We start from the raw sequence: 21,818 nt of genomic DNA on the forward strand, positions 1-21,818 counted from the left end.
CTACCTAAACTATCTTATCGAATCGGGGACATCCGTAACCCCTAGGGAGGCTAATCATGTGACTTGGCGTGGCGTCTTTGTGATGTCAGACGAGGGGCAGACGCGCCCTTTTAGTGACATCGCGTAATGAGTCACCAGGCGCTCATTTCCTCATCTTCTCACTACCTACATACCTACCTACCTACCTAACCTAGAACCTAGATACCTTATAATAAATTTCTTAGCATCCCAAATTTGAACATGTCCCTTTTTATCGTCCCTTAACTTGTCTAAATTCTACCAAAGTGAAATCAGTATTGCATATTAAAAAGTATCCTCGACTACATCTACTATCTTCAAAGCCAATCTCCCAACTTCAAATCATCAACGAGTAAGAAAGCATTATGGCCGTGGGCGTAAAGCGGAAGCGCACTGGCGAGACTGTAGACGCCACTATACTTCTACCGCAAAAGATAGCGAAGCCTGTCCCTAATGACGTCGCGCTTCAAGAATCTACTTCTGTTCCCGAAGATATGGAGCCCCAATTACAACGCATTGCAGAATCAGACCGTACGCCCTTCGAGAAGAAAGTGGTGAGTCTTTGGGATATCCTAGGCCAACATCTCCTCTTCGTTTTGTCCTTCACGTGCCATATCATATAGGCTAGTTAAGAGAGCCGAGACATGATATGAAATACGAAAGCTCGCTGACATCTATACCCTCTAATGCAGTGGAGCCTTCTATGTCAAATACCTCGTGGTCATGTATCAACGTATGCCCTGCTCGCGGCGCATCTAGGGTCGTCCCCACGGGCTGTAGGGAACGCGCTGCGGCGGAACCCATTCGCGCCAGAAGTGCCGTGCCACCGGGTAGTGGCGACGGGAGGTGCCTTAGGTGGGTTCAAGGGAAAGTGGCCTAAGGACGGCGAAGGCATCACTCTCGACGAGAAGCGGAAGCTTCTTCGTGGGGAGGGTATAAGACTAGACGACAAGGGCAAGGTACTCGGGACGCCATGGGCAGCATTTAACTAAGCGAATAAAGAGAATATATGGAGGGCTTTTAGGCAACTAGTATAGCGAAGATGCTGGAAGTGTGCGACCCGACCATTACCATGTGATCCTAGATGGGATGAAAGTAGCTTTATGAATGGTGGTATAAACTGTTTGCTGAATAATAAGATCTATCTAAATGGAGCTAAGATGTGAGCAGATTTCTATTCAACAGGATATTTTTGTGTGTTCCAAATGGCCCCATCTTTCCCCTCTTTCAATATGTTGCGGTACAATGCTGTAAAAAAGGTTTCCTATAGGTTATGTTGTTGCCCTGCGGATACCAATCCTGGAGACAATTTTCAAGCCACTTGCAAAAAAGGTTATCGAGGAAGCAACCACAAGTCTCGTTACGAAAGTCTTTAAGCAACTTATTTGTATGCCTTCCTCAGCAATGCATTCATCCACAAGCAATAGATACATGATGTCAAACCTCAATGTTCCAGACACCCCACGCCGCCAGCAGTTGATACGAAGGTCGCGTAGTGCCGACTCAGCGTTTTTACAGCCCACACGTACCCGAGAGTCCAATACGACGCCGATTATAATGCAAGAAATCACTTGCTATGGACACATGAACATCATGCCTCAAGGTATTATGCAAGGAGTTGGGTACGTTGTGCTCAATCAGGAAGGCTCGTCACCCAGCATCCCAAGTCTTGTATTTGTTGGTTTCATTATCTCTGCGCTCGGCTTCCTGTTGTTGAAACTACTGGAATAACGAGGTTCCTCCCAAGTCGCCACGAAGGATACTAGTACGCACGTAAAGCTGGGATGAGGCAGGAGGAGGAAGGGAAGGGAATTATGAATGCAGTTGCGTACCTCCCTATGTATTAGGTAAACCTGCAATTTTCTGCGTTGGTGTTAAAATCGATCATACTATGGCAAAACAAAGCGGAAGCAACAAAAAGAAATTCAGGGATGGAATAGCAAGGCATTAGGACTGATAGGTCTAATACATAGTACCTAAACGACTTTGATATCAGATAGGAATGGGTACCTAAAAGGTGGTCATGAAGGTAGTTCGGATTAGAACAAAATTACGATGGTTTACACTTGACCGTGTATCAAATACGCTGATTGAGAAGAGTCTTTTCACGTGTTTCTCCAGATTCAAGAACTCGTAGAATTGAATGTAAGCTCCCCAAGGAGAGAAACCCCTATGTACTCAGGGGTATTGGGTTCGTATTAATACCATTTTGTTAGAAGTAATGAAACAGCGACTATGAGCACATGAAGAAGTAAAGCACGTAATGCAAACGGTTCGTATTAGAAATCATCGCAGGTTTCATAGAGCAATATTGCACAGCCACAAGCGAGCGCCACCGAACGCCTGCATCAAGACCTCAGTGCTGCCGCACGTCCTCCTCCCCTCCTCTCCTCCTCTCCTCAATCAGAGGGTTGTCATCCGTGAAACCTAATATTATACACGGGAGTGGCTGCGCGTCTCGTGCGCGTCAACTTAAAATCATCAACTAATTAAGTTTCTTTTCCCTCCGTGACGCCGTCCTCGTAAAAAGAAATGCCGAAAACTTATAGTCCTCGTTAGAAAAAAGGTTGTTTCATATGCACTTGGGCATGTTTGACCTTGCGTCGTTAATGCTCCTTGGAAATAGAAGTTTGGTATCGGGGTTGATTCTAAGCAATGCGGAAAGACAATGTGTCGTAAACGTGAAGGACAACTCCGAAAGCAGATAATAGAATGCTATGCGCATATAGAAAGGACGGACTCGGCGAGGGTGACGAGTTCCGATCAGAATCTATGCATCGGCCAACCACACCGGAAAAGGCCGTAAGAGGAGATGAGTCTAGAAAAATGAGGGTTTCGTAAGAACGCGATATTCGACGTAATCTTCGCCGTCGATGTTGATGATAGTTCCTTGGCTGACAAGCCTATCTTTGAATGGTCCGTTCTGTTTTCGTTCATACTTGATGCCTTGGTGCATCATGACATCTCCATTACCGTGGCGACTAGCCGGTCCCATTCTCATATTCTCTTGAGCCTCCCAAACTTGGTTCATCTTGAGGATATTCTCGTCGAAGTCGCGCCGGTTATCATGCGCGTTCATCAAGGTTCCGGGATTTACCACAGAGTTGCGGTTGGCTTGGTGGCGATCGGTACGCATTTGCACCGCTTCCATTCTCGCAACTTCGCGGTTAGCATAACCCTGAACGCGCTCAATAGGATCGTTACTAGTATTACGACTAGCCTGTCTAATCTCCACTTCCGGGTGAGAATGTCGCATTGATTGCACTGACTCGATGTTTCGGGACGCAACTTCACGTCGGGGCTGTCTCGATTCGTGACCGTCACGAACATCCTCACGGCTGAGACCGGACGAAGGGCCAGGACCTGCATGTCCCTGGTTAGGCACCCGGACAGGACTGGCTGTTGAAACCGCCGCTGCTCGTAGTTGAGCCTCATGAACTGCTTTAGTCTCATTCGCAACTTGCTCTTCCCTCTTTTCCCCGGCATCAATCTGAGCCTGGCGAATGCGGACATATTCCTTGACCTCCGGTCTGGTAAGTTGCTTTAGATGATTGACAAAAAGGACCTCGTCGTACGAAATCCATAACGCGCCTGCTCCACTGGGGAAGTTATCGTCAGTATAACGACCATCCATCGTCTCGCGGACAAGTTTCACACGGAACATATCATTGGCGCCCAAGATGCCATAGACCGCAAGTTTATCCTCATCTTTCTGCGCAGTAGACTTGGACCAGCAGCCAACGAGGATGCGGGTCGGTTTTCGGGGCGATTGGGGAATATCCGGTTGATTGTGGGGGATAATAGGAAGACGTTCGGAACGCTCAACAAGCTCGACATTATCGGCCTGCTCAGCTTGTTCGATACGATCGGCGCGCTCGGCGATTGTGCCAACACTACTACCATAACGACGACGCTTTACCTCAGGGCGAGAAGCCTGTGTCTGCTCGGGTATATCTAGACCCCATGCTATAGAAGGAGGTTGGGGGGTCTCAGGCGGGGGGTTGAGTTCTAGACGACGTAGGGCTTCTGTTATTGCGGCCTGGTCGGCTTCCTTAGAGCGGTCGTGGAGCGTCTCAGCTCGGACTTTGACATACTCCTTGATCACATTGTGATCTCTTCCAATAAGATGGTCCAAGAATACGGTGCCCGGAAACGTAATCCAGCTACCACCAGGACCAGAAGGGATAGGGAATAATCGAAGGTTAATAAGGTCACCGTTTAGCGCCTTAGGCCTGATCCGCGTTCGTAGGCGATCGCGCACATCGATAAACCCGACCACCATATGTTTTCCTTCTATTTGAGGGACTGGGGATAAACGCCAATAACCAACAGGCACGTGCTTGCTGTCCTCGTCAAATTTTTGTCGTGGTTTCCCTTTAGTTAAACCCTCGTCGACATCATCTGCATCTTTGACCTGACTATTTTCTAACTCTTCATCGCCAAGGTTGTTGTAAAGTGATGCGCGTTTACGCTTCGGGTAATGTGGGACAGGCTCATCGTCCTCCTCGACGTCAGGCATATCGACGTCTCCTCGCTCGGAAGCGACTCGACGCGCAGGGGATTTGTTCCCGTTAGCGCGTGTACCAACAACAATCTCGTCGCCTAGCATATCAGGGTTAACGCTGGATACTGAGCTGCTCTCAGGAGGCGAGCTTAGTTCAGCGTCATGAACTGCAGCTTCAGTCGCATCGGCAGCAGGGACAGTTTCTTCCGAAGGTGTAGGCTGCTTGGGATGGACAGGAACAGCACGTCTTGGGGATATGTTAGCATATACTTGTCCAGGAAGTGCACTGAAAAAAGAATACGTATGGTTGCTAAATTAATATCGTGATAGGATGAGGTGGGGTGGGGCAGGGGTTGCCAGTCAAAGTATTCGAATGCGGCTCAACTTGGGTTACGACTGATAAGTTGCGGCGAAGGGAAGCCACGATGCAACTAATACGGGTACTAAACCTGTGAAAAAAGTGTACAACCCCTTTTTTTCTCGAAAAGATTGACTCGAGTGGCGAAGAGGGATGCAACGATGTGAATACCAAGGGGATAGGTAGAGCTTCGTGATAATAGAGATTGAAAGTCAAGTAGAAGAAGATAAATAAATAGACACAAGGTAGAATGTTAAGAAATTGTATACTTACTTTTCGTCAACAGTAGGTTCTACTGTCCCTCTCTCTTTCTCCTCGGCACGAATGGGGGATAACGATCTCTTATTCTCCTCTTCCATGGTTGACGAATCGTGCAAATCTAAAAGTGCTATGATGAGAACTAGCAATGGTGCAGCTGAAAATGTCGGCGATTGGTAAACACCTAAATATCTACGATATTGTTAATAAATAATTCAACTGGAAGGTACTCGGTCATTGTCATGCGTATAATTGTAAGCACAGTACAAGGACGGACCAATTGCTTGGGAAGAATTTTTTACAGAAATGGCATGACACAGTACGTGGCTTCAGTTGGCAGTCGGTCAGGGTCCTGCTCTTATTCATTGAACAGGAAACCACTTGACAATGACAAAGTACTTGATTGCTTATAATCAAGGCCCACTGTGTTATTCCAAGTGTTGGAAACAAGAAAAAGCGGGACTCACTAGGTATGCGCAAGTATCTCCAAAAGAGGAGAGTAAAGACTCAAGGAAGCGTTATGCTCGAAGCAAGACGCGAAACAAGACTCGTTGATTATTCGTTGGCTATTCCCCACCCGGCGGGCAAGTTTGTGGAGATTGTAGCTAAACTACTTTGTGTATAAGCCGCGCGGGATAAGATAGCCTTGAAGTCAAAGAGCGGAGGTAGCAGAGACTAATCTAATCCTAGGCATAGAGTTAGTAAAAAAAAATAAAAAAGACCAGCATGGTATGTTTCTAGATAAGGTCCAAGTGCGACCAACAGACTAATGAGGGACTCGAGTGGAAAATAAAAATATGTTGAAGCCTAACAACCTTTTTTTTTACCGTCACGTAGCAACAAATCTGAAATAAAATTAATTGACGACACTTGTCGAGTTGCCGAGACCGTACGGTCCAATTGGCGCGCGAATTATGATGGACGGAAAAGGGCATACGCGGCGGAGAAAAGAGAACGAGTAGTTTTGCAGGACTTACCGAAACAAGGTTTTAGAATATGGCGAGTTGCGGAAATGAGAGTTGGCAATACGGGGGAGAGAAGAAGAAGATTAGGCACCTAGTTATCCAACCCAAAGAGAAGGGGGAAAGATAATAACAAGTCTGCGTAGATCGAGTCGTCTCTCCGGCACAGGGTAAAATTAGTTAGAAAAAAAAGGTTGAAGGTGGAAAAATGTTTAAGGTGGGAATGGATATCGTGTGAGAAGCATCCGGCAAAAGTAAGCGTTTGTAAATCAAAGTTGTCTGACCCAAGGGAAACCCGAGCAGGGGGGGGTTAATATTGTGCAATACAGGCTCTCTTAAACTAAGGCCCGACTAGGGGTAGAACAAGTCAGAGATTTGATTAAGCTGATTGGTGACGTGCTAATACAGCCCACTTGCCAACCTTAGCTAATTAATAGTGCGCTATCGATAGATGGAAGTTGGAAGTCCAATAAATGTCGTGCTCGTACAGAGCCACGTACAATTTTTTGTAGAGATACTAACCCAGGTTAATGAGTTGATGTGTAGGTTAGGTACCTTTACTCAAGGCTACCCAATACTTAATACCTACTTGCGACGCCCCAAGAGCCCCAAGAGCCCCAAGAGGAAGAATATACGAGCTGACACTATTATTACTATTCACTATACATGACCGCTATTACTCAGGCTGTGTGACCTAGGCATTTATATAATGCTACGCACGAATGCATCGCCTATCTATATTGTAACCTATCCTCTTACCCCTTTACCTATTCTGTTAAATATCTTGTCAGCTAAAGGCAGGCTTCTATGGTCGTATATCAAAGGAGCGTGTGGCTGGCTGGATTAGAGTCGCTTCGCATTGTGTAACATGCATTTTCCATGAGTAGAATATCAATCCTGCTCAATCCTCCTTCACCGACAAATTTAAATCCATCGCATCGGGAATAAGCAGAGAAAACTGATAAAACTATCAGGTTTCCATTTGATTCCCATGAGAGATTGTCTATGTAAATAGACCTGCTGCTTATTCGGTTTAGGTGAATGAGTCGATGGGAGGAGGTAGGGATAGAATTGGGTAAGAGTATTAGACACGGCTTGGCGACAACTAACGACTTTACATGCGCAGGAGTGCGAAGTTCGCGTTTGTTTATATAGATCGCAAGTTAAAAAGCGTTAAACGGGAAGGACGTTATTCTTAGCTACGACATGTCTTCCCTCCACCAAGATGGATTAGATAGGTTAGGTAGATAGGTTAGGTAGTTAAAGCTTAAGTACAAGAGAGGTAGAAATGTTGGCTACATTGTGACGTTGACATTTCGAATGGCATACTGTGGCGTTAGGAAACCCTATTAATAACTCTTAGCTATCACTAAAGACGAGATTGAACAATTGCTATTTACCGCATGTATTCTAATCGAATGCTACGGACTAAAGGGTCAATCTGTCTTGTATACTAAATAGCCTAGCCCGTGGATACAATTACTGATCATTGGAGACAAGAATAGGCAGGTTAAGGTGCTATGCCGCGCTTATCTTCCAACATGACATGCCTGCGCGAAAGAAAAAGTAACATGGGTCAGCACCAACCAGCTTCGAGCAATAGTAGTTAGTAGACGTTTCTAATAATTATAGCGTTGCTATCCATTTAGCCCCAACCGGAACTATGAGCATTAATTGATATTGAGCAGTATGCAATCGGCCCCACGATGCTGCTGCTATGGTACCTACATACCTAACATATATGATACCTACCTACCTACCTACCTACCTACCTACCTACCTACCTACCTACCTACCTACCTACCTACTTCATAGTACTAGGTACTAGAAATAACAGTTTCGATCGCCGGGTTGCGCGTCTACCCGATCATCAATTTCCCAGTCTCGAGTTAAACACTGGTGGGGGACGTCACGTAAAGTTTGAAATTCGGCGCATGATACTCTCAATACCTACCTAAGCATGGAGGCCAGGATGCAACGTGGACACAGCTATGTATCGTACCTACTGTAGGTAAGGTATTAATGCTGCATGTCTAAACTAGATTATATATCTCTCAGTAATCGACGGACCTGATAGGGTATGATGATACACCAATCTTACGCCATCATGTCATCACTTAATCCTCTGCTGATAAACATTACGTGCCCGTGCGACAAGACCGATTGATTCGACTCGAGTGAATAAGTCAATCGAGCGGCGTAATAGAAATGACTCTATGTCGGTCTGACCGAAGGGGGGGACACAAGGTGCCGCCAGCAGGTAATAATAAAACTCAATACCCCTCTCAAACTGCCTAAAAAGCCCTTTTCGCAATCCCAAGTGTCATGTTTATGCTTTACGCTCGCTCATCAGACTCAGACTTTCAAGTTTCACACTAGTAACTCAGCGATGACAACAATAACACGATGAACATAATTCGAATACCCAGGTGTTAGATTCGATTGTGGTTAAATCATGGACGTCAACTCATTTTCTTATGTATGAGACGAGTTGCACTGGGTTGATTGGGTGTGGAAAGGCAATTCAATAGAAGCAAGGGCCAAGACTTTCTCTTTACATACGAGTATTCCGTACCCCCTGCCTGCAAGTCCCGGGTGAACTCGATAAGGTACATGTATTTTATTTTCGCAATCATGTGATAATCCTATATAAATCTGACAACTCTTCTGACTGTTACGTCACGTGTATCTATCTATCTATCTTATTACACTTGTGATAATAGTGACGAAGACAAAAGTGACAAGTAATTTAGAGTTATAGCCGAGTGTAAATCCATTTACGGACGAAACAAACAGACTACGAAAGTAGAAGGGCGACAGAAAAAATAATTTTTAAAAGAAGAAAATTTTCCAATCTTAATTCTGTCGATACTATCGGTAACACAAAGGACTCTATTGTGGAACTTTGGTCTCCTCGTGTGCCAACAGGTAAGACAGGATATGTACATATCTGCCGACACCAACTCCAACTGTATTACAACAAGCCAACCCACAAACTTGCAACAGTTTGGTTAACTATCCAGTTTCTCTCAAGTAGTTTCGCATCATGTGGCCACAATTAATACATATTAGTGATACGATCGCAGCTGTGTTACAGTGCGACTAGAAAGACATGCTTTAAGAGTCCGAGGTTGTTTTCTCTTTAGACGCACCGCATTTCCCCCACCGTAAGAATATCACACGGATCTAAAGTTCATTTCGGGTAGGTAGTTAAGTAGGTCCAATTATATGACTATCGCACTACTGACGACTAACCCATGTACAACAGAGTTAGTGTTAGTTTGGTAACATCATATCGAGATGATAGACAAGGATGTTATTCGGGGCCGCACTAAGAACGTGGGAGACGTTCATTCTTTGGAAAATAAATATTTTCAAGGCGTCTGATCTACGTGCGTCTCTTGAATAGCAGAGGGAGGTTCACGTGTAATAGTGATATATTAGGCTAGGTAGATAGGTTTCGCTAGTTGATTATCAACATACACAACAGGTCCAGATACGAGAAGTGGAAATTACATATCACCATATATTCAACGTGACTATTCGTTAAACACCAAGAAAGTCGACGCGCATAGATACAGGTGATAATTTGCGTTTTCGTACATAAGCATTGCAATTGAGTATCCGTTGAGCTTGTAGATTGAATTGCGTACCTACTTACCTATCTAGCCAATTCAACAAGAGGGATGATATCAATTCAGTGCCGCAGGTATCGGCGAGAACATCACTTCTCGACGGCCAGTAGCCACACCTTCAAAAATTTCAATCCCCCATAACCTAGACATAAACTCATCCACCTCGTCCCCTCCCCCTCCCACCGCCTCGTCCTCTTCCACCTCTGCCGCCTCTCTTCCCCTTAGCCCCCCTGCCCCCACCAACCTTCTTGTACAACTTCTCCTCTCCAAACGCCATCTCGCCAAACCGGACGTAGCTAATGAGCCCGCGATCCACGACCGCGATAATCGCGTTGCGCCACGCGTGCTTGAGACGGCGGTACATGGCCCCCGCTCCTACTCCATCCTTGCCGTCTTTCACCTCGGGCGGATCCCACGGTGTGCAGTGCTCCAGGAGCGCCGTCAGTTGCTCGAGAGTAGGTACGGACGAGTCGCGCGCGTCTGCGACTGCGATTCGGAAGTCGGGAGATGGGGGCTTGGTTTTGGGGAACGCGGTGCTACTCTTCCACACGTGGAAGTGGATCCGGAACGGCTCTTCCGACGGTGGGGTGGAAGCTTGGGGGTTGGGGGTAGGTGTGTGTCGCGGGAGGAGGGCGAGCTGTGTGAAGATCGGGTTGTAGGAACGGTAGAGGCCTGGCTTGACGAGTGGTCCGTAGGACGGTGAGTGCGTTTGCGATGATACGGGGAATAAAGAGAATAACCACTGCCATAGAGCCTGGGATGAGGATTTGGCGGAAACCGGCGGTGGTAACGATATTGAAGTCGCTCTCATGATTTTATATCCGGTTCTCCGGAGGTTAGCGTAGACCTGGTACTTCTCGAGGCTAACCTTGCCTCTCTCGCCGTCCTGACCGATAAGAAGTGCGTATGCCGCCTGGAAACTAAGTGGTATTCCGAGCTCGTAGTCCTCAAACTCTCTGCTAAGTTCGTCATCGTTCTCATTCGCTCCGTCCTGCTTCACCGGGAGGATATCCTCAATCCCTCGTGCCGGCCACCAGAGATCCAACGAACCACGTTCGACTAGGTATAAAGCCTCCTCCGGTAATAACCACGTCTTAAGCCACCCCGGCGTCTGCTTATACCCCTCGAGACCAGTGACAACTCGACCAGTGTTCTGGCCAAGGGGCCCCTTTATCTCATTCTCCACGACCACCACACGCTCCCTAGCAAACAACCCCGCGCCCTTCTCGCCCTCTGTCTCCTCCGCGGGAGGCACATCAACCCATTTATCCGGGAAGTACCAGGCGCGAGTGTGGTCCTTGGGCTTGTGAGAGCGCGTGTAGCTCAAGACCTCGTGCATGGCATCGCGGCTGGCATCCAAGGCACCTTGTTGCGCGCGCGTGCCATGCGACTCGAAATCCTTCTCGCCGCGACGTAACGTCTTACCCCCGGCCTGCTTCTTATCGAAGAGCGAGGCGAACAGCCGGAAATCCTGCATCTCATCCGCAAGGGCATCTTCAAGCGACGGTGCCTCATCTGCTCCTCGGTCCCCGGTAGTAGGTGGTAAAGCCGACGATAGAGTGGGATCTTCGTCGTCAAAGGCCATTATGCTTGAGATTTGGGGGGAGTGGTGACTCGGACCCCGGTAGAGATAGAATCTTTGCGATGGTACAATTAGTGAAGGTTATCACATGTAAAGCTTGAAATATTATTGCTTAAATAATCTTCCTTCACTTGAAAAGAATTGTTTCCGGTAAGGAAAAGAGTAAATTCTGCCCGACTCTCATTAAATGCATTAAATGTATTCAATATGCCATCAAAACCGAGGGCTATTAATCTCGTAGTTATTATTCTTCTTTTACCTAAGCTAGATGTTTGCCTTGTGCCTGCGCACAAGAATCTTAGCTCAAGGTTATCTCCCTAGCTTAGGACCCACTAAGCCCAAGCCAGCTTAGACAACTCAGGTTGTCCAATCAGCTTGACCTTTACTCTTTCATCACTGTGAAAATTCTGACGGTCAAGCACTTTGCGTTATATACTAAAACATCAGCCCAGTTCTTCAACAAATGGGAGTTTGGCCGAGTGGTTAAGGCGTCGTGTTTAGGTCTTCCAAAAGAACACCGTATAACCCGCGATGGGAAACCGCGCAGGTTCGAATCCTGCAGCTCTCAAAACAATTTACTTTTTGCTAAATTCGCAATCTTTTTAAAAATCAAGTTCAGATCTTTTTCTACTGTCCCTCGCCTTAGCAACAAGTGTGTGTGTGTTATTATTGGTCTTGGCAGAGTGTTCGTGTATTTTTACATTTTTACGTTTTGACTAGCTCGGAGGGGGCGGGGTAAAAGCTTCACGAATACATATCGTCATCCATAGAATCCTTCCTAATATTGGGTGGTACATACCTGTAAATAAACTGCAGCAAGCACATCCCTTACCCATAAGTAGACGAATAGTATAAATAATTATTTAAAAATTGGCCTAATACGTAAAGTTACCTATATGCCAAAATACCTAGGCAGCCTTTATAAGATGTCTTGCTGCCCTATGCGATATTTAAAATAGCGCCAAGGATATAGGCCAAACTTCTTTCATGCTGGAATTCCTTTCCATGCCAACATATACTCATTCCTGTCCAAGCTGGAGATCGTAAACTTGCGGCGTATGTACGCGTAGATGCAATCCCAACAATCCAACTTCTACAGTATCAATTCCTTAGACAGACGCCTCGGTGGCAACGCGAAATAGGTTCCATAATGCATTTCTCCTTTTATCCGGTCGTATCCTTAGGCTGGTTGGCCTATTAACGAATAACACATGATGATATTTCTGTGCTCGTAATTAGAGGAAGGGATAAAGTAAAGTTGAGGCCATCCAAATAACCGTATTTCCCACGAACGCCCGGAATTCGATGCGCTGGTATCCTATTCTCCGATCTTGCACCGCCCTTTGGGAATATCTCATGACCGTAACGCCGCAAAATCCGACACGACAGTGGGCGTGTCCGTTAAACGCAAAGCTGTTACAATCAAACCGCGCATCCTCTAAACTCCAACCCCGTTTTCGCATCCCACTCTGAAATCTCCTTGGACGAATATGATTACTAACGAATCATGCCTATGCTTTATTTGCCCGTCTGCATAGACCGTCTAAGGGGTTGACGGTATATCTTGCTGTAACCCTAACTAGAAGAGCTAAGGGGCTAGAAGAGCCTCCTAAGCCCCCTAATCTTTAGGTAGGTATGTATAATATGAGCAACCAGTTCCATTGCATTATGCATTGGCCTAGCACTCTACTACTGTGGCAGTAGTTCTACTCCTCCCCCATACCAGTTCGGGCCAGTATGATGGTGAAGAACCAATGGCCCTTCGGATGCACGGAAATTCTTAGGTGAGACAAATTTTCGAACGTCTAAGCCTGTGAAAAGTATGCGCCCGTTCGTTAAACTCGGTGAGCCCACAATGCTCCGGTATAGTATCACGCGAAATTGAAGATAGACACCCCGGCCTCATCAAATTCGTAGGATGCCATTCTCATTCGATCAATGGTTTCTTCTGACCTCCTACTAAGCAATATCCTAGAGACGCTAAAGCATTCGGGTCGTCGGCCAAAACGATGGTTCTCGCCGGCAGCATTGGATTATTTTGGTCGACTGCGGAGGCATCTTTCGCTGCCTGTTCGATGGCATCCATTTCTTCCTTGCATGCTTGATGATCTAGTGGGCATATAACGATAGGCTGTCGAAGGATGATATCACGGGCCGATGCCAATTGCGCCTGTGTTATACCAAGTGTTAGCGATAATCTGCAAACAAACCCCTTCACAGCTTTCACCACGCTCGTATCTAACATACCTTAATAGCGAGGAAGAACTCGATCTTGTAGAGTGTAGATGTTGTCGTGAATGACGTGACTTCGTAGTTTGGGAAAGCCGGTTGCCCCCTTCGAATGATTCCATTCGCATCCCTTAGGTCCTTATGCGGAAAGATAATGCCCATATTAGTAACGTAACCTTCTTCCGGTAATCTGGCTCCTATCGTCTGTGTATGTTTCTGTAGCCTATTCACTTTCTTAGTCGGCTCGTCTCCTTCGGGGTTATACGTAATCTCTTCCTCTATCGCGAGCGTGATCTTCTGTATGGTCACCTTCCTCGCCTTGGCTAGCCAGTCGGGATTAGGGGCCAACTTGATATATACCGTAATCGGGTCCATAGGTCCGTAACTCCATCTCGGAAGCGAAATGCCGAGCGTGACTATGTTGTCGGAGGTCACGGCCTTGTGTTCGGGTCGGTTATACATTCCAAAGGTCGATAACGTATCGTATCGTTGTAAAGGGACCGGAAACGCATATTTATTCTGAAAGCTCTGTCCCTGCTGCACGGTAACCACTAGTTCGTAATATGTCTCTGCGGTCCTGCTTGGGAGTTGTAACGAAGCCGGCGGTATCCTTCTATTCGTTTCTTCACCGCCTCGTCCAAACGGGATAAACAAGACGAATGGCAGGTCCATCGTCATGACATTCTCTGCTTCCCTGCCTGTTGCGCACCGGTATAGTAAAAGTTCCTTTCCAACAACGTCGGTAGTATCGCGTCGAGGCGTCCCGAGGTGGCGCTTGGCTACATTTTCGGCCGCTGGATGGATTGTTTCTCTTCTTTGTAGACATATTCGCACTAGAGAGATAGCAACGGGGGCGGAATACCCTGATGCAGGCCTAATCTCGACCTTACCCTCAATGCGCGGCTACAGACATGCGTTAGTCGAGTTAGGTTAGGTAGTTAGAGAGGCTTCGAGTCATCCTTGAATTCGGGTTTATCCAAGCCGCGAACCCCACGTCGAGGAAACGGAAACGGAAACGGAAACGGAAGCTAAGGTCGAGATAAATGGGATTGATGCGCAAACTCACCAACGTCGCCGAAATACCAGGATACCCAACTAGAAAACTGCTATTCGGAGGACCGGAAACCCGAACCAAGGCTTGCACTCGTTCTGCCATCCTCCTTACGCGCTGTGTCCGGTAAGTGGAAGAAAAGGCAAATGTTTAGCGTCGGCCGGGCGCATCTATTCCTCGCGGACGGCTGTAAGCCGACACCCTCTTGCGAAATGCGATCTCTGCACAGTCCGAGATATGTCGTAGAAAGGCGCATTACATGTCAAATCTTAGTCGTCGTAGTAATGTCGTCGAAGTAATGTCGTCGAGGCTCAAATATAGGTGTGATCGGTAAGCGAAGTTATTATCGTCGAGAGTGGTGTCGCTTAGTGTTACCTGTCAAGGGAATTGAGGGTGGAGAGTCGCAAAAAGGCGGGACGCAGCAATTGGTAAATACGTATAGGTACAGATAGCTTGGTGACTTGGTTGCTCGGTAGCTCGGTAGCTGATGGAGACAGGTGGCTGAGATAGGGACGCGAAATCGACGGGCTGTGGACTGGACTATTGACCGGTGATCGACTGGCGGGTAGGTGTGTAAAGTCACAGCCCGCTCGGTTTCCACAAAGATCGATAGGCGAATTGATAGCAAAATGGTATATTAAAAAACGAGCGGAGTGGGATATCCCCTGGAGGTTACTGTTCTTGATTTCCAGACGTTGAAGTTGGCAGGTTTGTAGCTCCGTAGCTCGGCTGCTAGGACTTGGCTTGTGTTGCTACGAGTATGCTACGTAACGAAACCGGTATACCTACGACAAGATAACGGGCAGCTAAAAGGTTCACCGCGGAGAGGGAGGGGGAATAAGGTTCTGGAAGACCAATTTACATTGAATTGGACCTTTTTAGACCTTTTTTATTTTTTCCTCCCCCGGAATATGCCAGGAGTAAACGATTGAATTGCACCTGTGTGCCAGTAGAATCAACTGCTTTAACCCCACAAGTCCTACGGGGGGTGGGAAGAAAGTCAGGGATTCTTCCTACAGTATGTATTGCTAAGTGTGGGTAATAGAATGCGTGGTAAAAGGTAAAGGGCGTCTCTTAAGGCTCGGATGTTTAGGGATGTTTAAGGATGTTTAAGGATGTTTAAGGATGTTTTAGGGAGTTTAGCATACCTAAGTCATACTATGGTACTGCCTGGAGGTGGTGAAAGATGGGAAAATGTGACAGATACCACCTGCCCGAAAGTTTGAAGCTGAAAGGGGAAATTGGCAAGCTGTAGGAGCACGCGGATTTGGAGAGACTTCCACCATCTTTGAATTAAAGCCAATAGACGGCCGTTCCGATTTGGGCGGTTAGGCGTAGTGGAGGTAGTACCTATCTGACATATATCAGGTACCTACAAAGACGAGCCCCGAGTATAAAATATCAGGTACCAGCAACTCACCATGTCGTACCAATGTTACCTACCGACAACCTACATGTACATAATAAGTACTTTGATAGGTACCTATTTCTCTAGTTATATACAATTGGCTTCACACTTATAAATATTATGTCTTGCGTAACTGTGTTGTTATAGTTAGGTTAATTGAGTTGTTAATGACGACAGAAGTAAGCTACATCAACCATTAACTACCTATCGATGTTAGCCAAACGCGTTGATATCGCAGATACGATATATAGAACTACCGTAGAGATGATTTATCATTACAACAAAATGAGTAACCTAGTAAATTATGCACTTGTCTTTTCCACTTACATAGAAACACGCGTACATATCGATAGTTACTATGTTTTTTCTTAGGGTTTAGACATTCCGCCCCCTCGCGACATCGAACGTTTCTATTTCAACAACTATATAACTTAGTAATACAGAAAATAGACAGGTAATTGGTGCCATAATGTGCATGACCACACGTGGGAGTGTAACTTCGGGCGAGTGAAACAAACCGCCATTTGCATAGAAGCCTATTCCGACGCAGACGTGTACCTTCACGAATGCCTACCCAATGTATGTACAGAAGGGTTCTTAGCTTGGGGGCCATGTAGGAGCCTGAACCTGGCCAACGGGATGAGGCTGATGACCCTGAAGGCTACCCCTGCCTAGGCTGCTAGGTATCGATACCATGCGATATTACACAAGTGTTATTTTTACTCTTATCAAGTTTCTCATTGCCTTCATACATGTAAGTATCTAGACTAACTGAGCAAAGCTGTAATAATATTGGGCTTCTAGCCTTAACAACTCCCTTATAGAAGAGAATAGAGATACCAATTAATATTTGTCAGGATAAACCGAGCTCAACCCTTCCACCTCAGCCCTCAGCTATGCTTAGCGCTTACAACCCACAACCCACAACCAGTTCTATGCACACTATGTAAAGTCCTACATATATGCACGCCTGGCACGGCGCCTTTGCCGCCCAGCAGCAATGTAACCCCCCAGCGCGCCATCAACTTTACGGCGGGAACCCTATGTTTCCGGGAAATCGTAGGATGATTCGCAGGTATTGCTCCCACGTGTCCCCGCGTTTTTAATCCGTAGGAGGTAGTAACTACATGTAACTAGACCAAAGAGACTACCTACATACAGATAAAAATGATAACGGGATAAGATGATGGACCGCAAATGTGACCTGCATGTCTAAGAGGTCCACTGTCTTTTACTAGTGTACGTACTACCTACCAGCCCTAACAGGTAGCCCCTGTCTAATCAATTTAGGGCGTATTAGCCCCGCAACGGCTCCTGGGTTTGGATGTTTTAGCCTCCTCCACTCCGCGACCCCCACAACTCTTTACCGCTGAATCGTAACTTTTTTTTGAACTTCTGACTTCACGTCATTCGTCATTCGTCATTCATCATTCGTTGTTTCATTTCACGTAGCACTGGATAGAGCTGTGCTAAGAGGTCTTAGGGCCCTGATCGCGTAGTCCCAGTTTCCCGGATATGCTGCCCGTCTTAAGAGTTCTTCGACACAATGTCCGTCACCCTACACACCACTCAGGGTGATCTCAAAATTGAGGTCTTCTGTGAAAGCGTGCCCAAGACCGCTGAGGTACGTATACCCATACAACTTAAGCCTTCACTTCAACATCACTTCAACATTGTCAGACAACTTACATTCATGTAGAACTTCTTAGCACTATGTGCATCAAACTACTATCACCAGTCGCCAATTCACCGATTGATCCCCGGGTTCATGGTTCAAACAGGTGGCCCTGCAGACCCTACGCCAGATAACCCAAAAGGCGGCCGGTCAATATGGGGCGGGACATTTGAGGACGAGATCCGGCCAGCCCTTAAGCATAATGCCCGTGGAATTGTATCGATGGCAAATAAAGGACCCGGGACCAACGGCTCACAGTTTTTTATTATCTTCGATAAGGCGCCTCATCTGGATGGCTTAAATACCGTGTTTGGAAAGCTTATTGGGGACGACAGTCTCGCTACTTTGGCTAAACTAGAAGCACTCGAAGTGGACAAGAAGAATCGACCAAAAGAGAAGGTGTCGGTCGAGAAGGTGACTATCCACGCTAATCCGCTGGCGGCGTGAGTAGCACAATCTTGCTCTACGACACTACATGAAGATCCGCGACCAAAGCCTATCTAAGCGAGTATATATTTAAAGCTTCTACGTCTTGAACTTCCATACAAGTCATGCCTAATGGACGCTCAACTATTAAATCGTGCGGTCTCATTTCATCCAATGGCAAATGATGTGGAAGGGAATATTTAGTTCTAGAACTAGGGGTATGTTCTAAACGAGTCCAACTCTTCGACGATAGAATATACCGGAGATCCAGTCTCGTTTGAACTTGACAATTGCGTAAATGCGCAGTTGCCATCGACAAGGTACGGCAGAATTGCAAACTGTAGACAGGGTCAAAAAGAAAGAAATTCATTACAACTTGTCGCAAAGCAAATATGGTACACGTATATTTAGTCTAACCTAGTGATTTCAGAGGAAATTTTAGAAGCAAAAATTACACTAGTAGCTACTCGAGACATTCATTCAAACAGTAAGTTATACCATACCAAGACGAGCAGACATGTAACTTATTTCTATCGCTCTAGCTATTGGCTTCTTCTGTGTGTGGTTTCAGTACGCAACTACATACATACCTAAGGTAGGTACCTAAGTACCTAGCCATCTCCAACCCATAATCCAATAAAGTGCAGGAACAACTTAAGCAGCTACGTGCGTGCCTGCGATTCCTCGCAGATTCGAATTCAAGTAGGTACCTAACCTACCTAACCTACCTAACTTAGGCACACAACCTTACCTTTCACCTGCCTACCCTTAGGTAAATACCTAAGACATCGACTACAATATTTTCTTCAAGGTTATTTTCTTATCCCTTTCAATTTCAATCACACAACCTCCCACTCATCACTAGATAGTGTCACGCAGATTAATTCCTCAAAGTCGACCTTCCCGGTATTTCCAAACTTGATTCCTAGGTAGATTTCATCAACGTATCTTATCCGTAAGCTAGGTAGGTAGGCTTCGTTTTTGCCTCGACTATCATCCAAGCTACGAACAGCTTTTACGCGCCCACCATCATGGCCGTCCTTGAAGCCATTCCTGGTATAAAGGTCACCGTGCGCATCAATGGTGTAGACTGTCTGGAATACGATGACCTTGATGTTCCCGAGCAGCAGCTCAGTCACCCGACGTCGTCGAAATACATTGAGTCACCTGATAACACCGAGTTCACTCTCTGCTTCAGTGTACAAAAGGACTACAACTGGGGTGACAAGATCCACTGTCTTACTTTCCGCGTCTGGGTCGATTCTACTTGGATTGGAGGTCGAATTATCTATAAAAACAACCTCACAAATGGCCAATATGAGGAGGTGGTCAAAGGCCAAGATATATTCTGCGACAACACTAAATCCTGGTTCAATCACGCACTTAAATTTTCTACAGTGAAAATCGGTATGTTAGGACGTATAGATGGAGATTCATAAATCATAAATGTTGGGTACTAACTTTGAGTGTTCAAGTCGAGGACGTGACGAAAGAACGCATCGAGAAAGATCAACAGGTAGCCAAAAACCTCGGGCTAATCGAGGTTAAAGTAGAACGCGGAATTTATGTTATGGAGGACTACAACCACTACGACGGGTACGCTCAGCTGGGGGGTTCTTCTTTTGAGCTTGCCGAGAGGTCCCTGAAGGGCAAATCAATTTCCCATGGAACCATGTGAGACAACAATCTCTATTCTCTCTGCATTATCCTAATTCACTGCTATAGTTTATCTACTAGTATAAAGACTTCACGCCCTAGGTATATGCAAGCCATGCGTCCCCCGGGTGATAATGGCCCTATTGCCATCTTCCAATTTCGGTACAGATCAAGAAGTAAGTTCTCTTTGCAGGAACTATTCACTTCCCTTGCTTATCACCAGAATTAGGGGCTCTCCAGCAAGAGTTGATAATCCCGCAGACTCCACCCAGATTACCAAGTCTAGACGGGCTTTCTATGGCTGAAATAACCCGACTAGCAAAGGAGAGACTTGAGGAAATAAATGTCAGTTTTACCTCTTTCTCGTTAAGTAGCATAACTGACTATTATTTACAGATAGAAAAGCAGCTCGTCAAAGAAGAACCGAGATTTATCAAACGTGAGGTTTACGAGGTTTATGATCTAACTGAGGATGGTACATCAGCTCTCCCTGCTAAGGCTCGACGTTTTCCATCTGAAGTCATAGACCTCACTGATGACTAAGTCCAAGTCATAGAGTATCATTAGGTACTTTACGGTCGATTAAAGCTAGGTAGCTAGTAGTGTTGTGTTGATTTACAGGGCGGTTACTTACATATACTGTCAAAAGCTAGGTAAATACCTCTAGTGAAGCTTGGCCTGCTTTGTGCACTGCCATAGTACTAAAGAGAAAGAATTTCGCGTACAGATAGAGCTACTACTTTTGCAACTTGCAAGTCCTTATACTATTTGCAATCTAAAATTTTGATGATAAGTTCATGGAACGTCTATTTTTAGGAAATGAAAATTCGCTGAGGTAGAAAATAATTACACATTATCCCCTAGATAGAAATCTAAGAGTGAAGATTGTCTGAGAGGGGAAAAAGAAACACGTTAAATTTACGTGAGTGACCGGCCATCCAACCGCTACCCCGTAATTGTTATACCGAGTTCGTATTGAAAGGCCGGGCGGGATAGAAATACTGTAAGCCGTAGTACACCGGCTGATAAAGTCGGATTGTCCTATAGGTAAGAGTATCTGTTAGGTGTATGTTTTAGGAAGTATACAAGTCTTCGGGCTCCCTTGAGATGTCAAGGGCTAAAAGTAGAGATGGGATTTATGATGACAGAGATCCAGATCCTAATTAGTGTTAGAAACCAGTTGTTATTGCAAAGTCCTAACTTTGGACACTCGCTATGCAATGAGGTCCAGAGAGCCAATCTATCTTCAAATCGTGTCTTCATTATTAGCTGTCTACTATGACCCACTGGCTATCCAGACAACATAACTAACAATATATACCTATTAGATGCCATTTGTATGGAAAAGTGACATACCGGCTTAGGGGGCGTATATTATCAACTCTCTTATTTAGTTCTTGGGAAAGGAGAACTTCCTAGATGCATAAATGCAGATGAATAACAAATTACCTACTAGGCAGCTTGCGACTCAAAAGTTAAAGCTTTTATATTACGACCATCAGATAGACCTTAGAAAGTTCACGTATAAGTATATTTAGAGTATCCTGTAGGATATAGCGTTGAACACGTTATAGAATATCTACGACAAAGGTACTATCCCGGTCTATAGACTTAGTTAGGTGCCTCTCAAATTCTCCAACGCCTCGTTCCATACTAATATACCTAGAGTTTCATTTATGATATGAACTAGTGGCCTTGTAATGTTATCCCGTATGCTCGCCAGACTATCTACACTTTAAGCTCCGAATGAGGCAGTGTCATCAATGAACTGCGATGAACCTTAGCCATAGATATAAGGTATATATATTCAGAGCACCAGTAGCAGGGCCAGATGCCAATGTAGAGAATGGTCAATGTTTTTAGATCAAGTTCTCCTACGTAAATACATACTTGTACTAACTTTGCCACAACAAAGCTAATATATACACTATGCTACTCTATTAACCGCCAACTTCCTAAGATCTGTGTGTTTTCCGCTATGGGCCCAAGTATAGCACGGGTTAACCGTGGAGGACCTTTAACTTCCACACTCTTGACTCACCGAGCCATGACGCTA

At 45.7% G+C, this 21,818-nt stretch overlaps 7 protein-coding genes and 1 non-coding gene across 8 annotated transcripts; 5 read left to right on the forward strand and 3 right to left on the reverse strand.

The window, feature by feature from the left end:
* The first annotated feature begins 127 nt into the window (after window positions 1-127).
* Window positions 128-1,229, forward strand: F4817DRAFT_347632 (methylated-DNA--cysteine S-met). The gene is made up of 2 exons (XM_049304579.1): window positions 128-572; window positions 711-1,229. The coding sequence occupies exons 1-2, from the start codon at window positions 384-386 to the stop codon at window positions 1,008-1,010; spliced, it is 489 nt and encodes a 162-aa protein (XP_049155827.1). The 5' UTR covers window positions 128-383; the 3' UTR covers window positions 1,011-1,229.
* On the forward strand, window positions 1,211-2,201 carry F4817DRAFT_347634 (uncharacterized protein). Its single transcript, XM_049304580.1, has one exon. It carries the CDS (start codon window positions 1,408-1,410, stop codon window positions 1,747-1,749), a length of 342 nt encoding a protein of 113 aa, XP_049155828.1. The 5' UTR covers window positions 1,211-1,407; the 3' UTR covers window positions 1,750-2,201.
* F4817DRAFT_347636 (uncharacterized protein) lies at window positions 2,202-5,129 on the reverse strand. The gene has a single exon (XM_049304581.1). It carries the CDS (start codon window positions 4,625-4,627, stop codon window positions 2,837-2,839), a length of 1,791 nt encoding a protein of 596 aa, XP_049155829.1. The 5' UTR covers window positions 4,628-5,129; the 3' UTR covers window positions 2,202-2,836.
* Window positions 5,130-9,889: 4,760 nt separating this feature from the next.
* Window positions 9,890-11,320, reverse strand: F4817DRAFT_319118 (tRNA-splicing endonuclease subunit sen54 N-term-domain-containing protein; the record flags this gene model as incomplete). The annotated part of the gene is made up of 1 exon (XM_049301012.1): window positions 9,890-11,320. One exon carries the CDS (start codon window positions 11,318-11,320, stop codon window positions 9,890-9,892), a length of 1,431 nt encoding a protein of 476 aa, XP_049155830.1.
* A 462-nt stretch (window positions 11,321-11,782) lies between these two features.
* On the forward strand, window positions 11,783-11,885 carry F4817DRAFT_t135. The gene has a single exon. It is a non-coding gene; the product is annotated as a tRNA-Leu (tRNA).
* A 1,359-nt stretch (window positions 11,886-13,244) lies between these two features.
* Window positions 13,245-14,702, reverse strand: F4817DRAFT_319119 (arrestin domain-containing protein; the record flags this gene model as incomplete). Its single annotated transcript, XM_049301013.1, has 3 exons — window positions 13,245-13,487; window positions 13,565-14,449; window positions 14,613-14,702. The coding sequence occupies 3 exons, from the start codon at window positions 14,700-14,702 to the stop codon at window positions 13,245-13,247; spliced, it is 1,218 nt and encodes a 405-aa protein (XP_049155831.1).
* Window positions 14,703-17,138: 2,436 nt separating this feature from the next.
* On the forward strand, window positions 17,139-18,152 carry F4817DRAFT_227593 (cyclophilin-like protein). The gene is made up of 3 exons (XM_049298885.1): window positions 17,139-17,244; window positions 17,296-17,629; window positions 17,705-18,152. The coding sequence occupies exons 2-3, from the start codon at window positions 17,552-17,554 to the stop codon at window positions 18,125-18,127; spliced, it is 501 nt and encodes a 166-aa protein (XP_049155832.1). The 5' UTR covers window positions 17,139-17,244; window positions 17,296-17,551; the 3' UTR covers window positions 18,128-18,152.
* Window positions 18,153-18,992: 840 nt separating this feature from the next.
* Window positions 18,993-20,646, forward strand: F4817DRAFT_347659 (uncharacterized protein). Its single transcript, XM_049304582.1, has 6 exons — window positions 18,993-19,012; window positions 19,071-19,513; window positions 19,582-19,780; window positions 19,832-19,938; window positions 19,992-20,107; window positions 20,159-20,646. Exons 2-6 carry the CDS (start codon window positions 19,138-19,140, stop codon window positions 20,303-20,305), a joined length of 945 nt encoding a protein of 314 aa, XP_049155833.1. The 5' UTR covers window positions 18,993-19,012; window positions 19,071-19,137; the 3' UTR covers window positions 20,306-20,646.
* Window positions 20,647-21,818: the final 1,172 nt, after the last annotated feature.

This window comes from Daldinia loculata (assembly GCF_022478755.1).
Source record: "Daldinia loculata strain CBS 113971 unplaced genomic scaffold F4817scaffold_55, whole genome shotgun sequence".
Classification (NCBI taxonomy): domain Eukaryota; kingdom Fungi; phylum Ascomycota; class Sordariomycetes; order Xylariales; family Hypoxylaceae; genus Daldinia; species Daldinia loculata.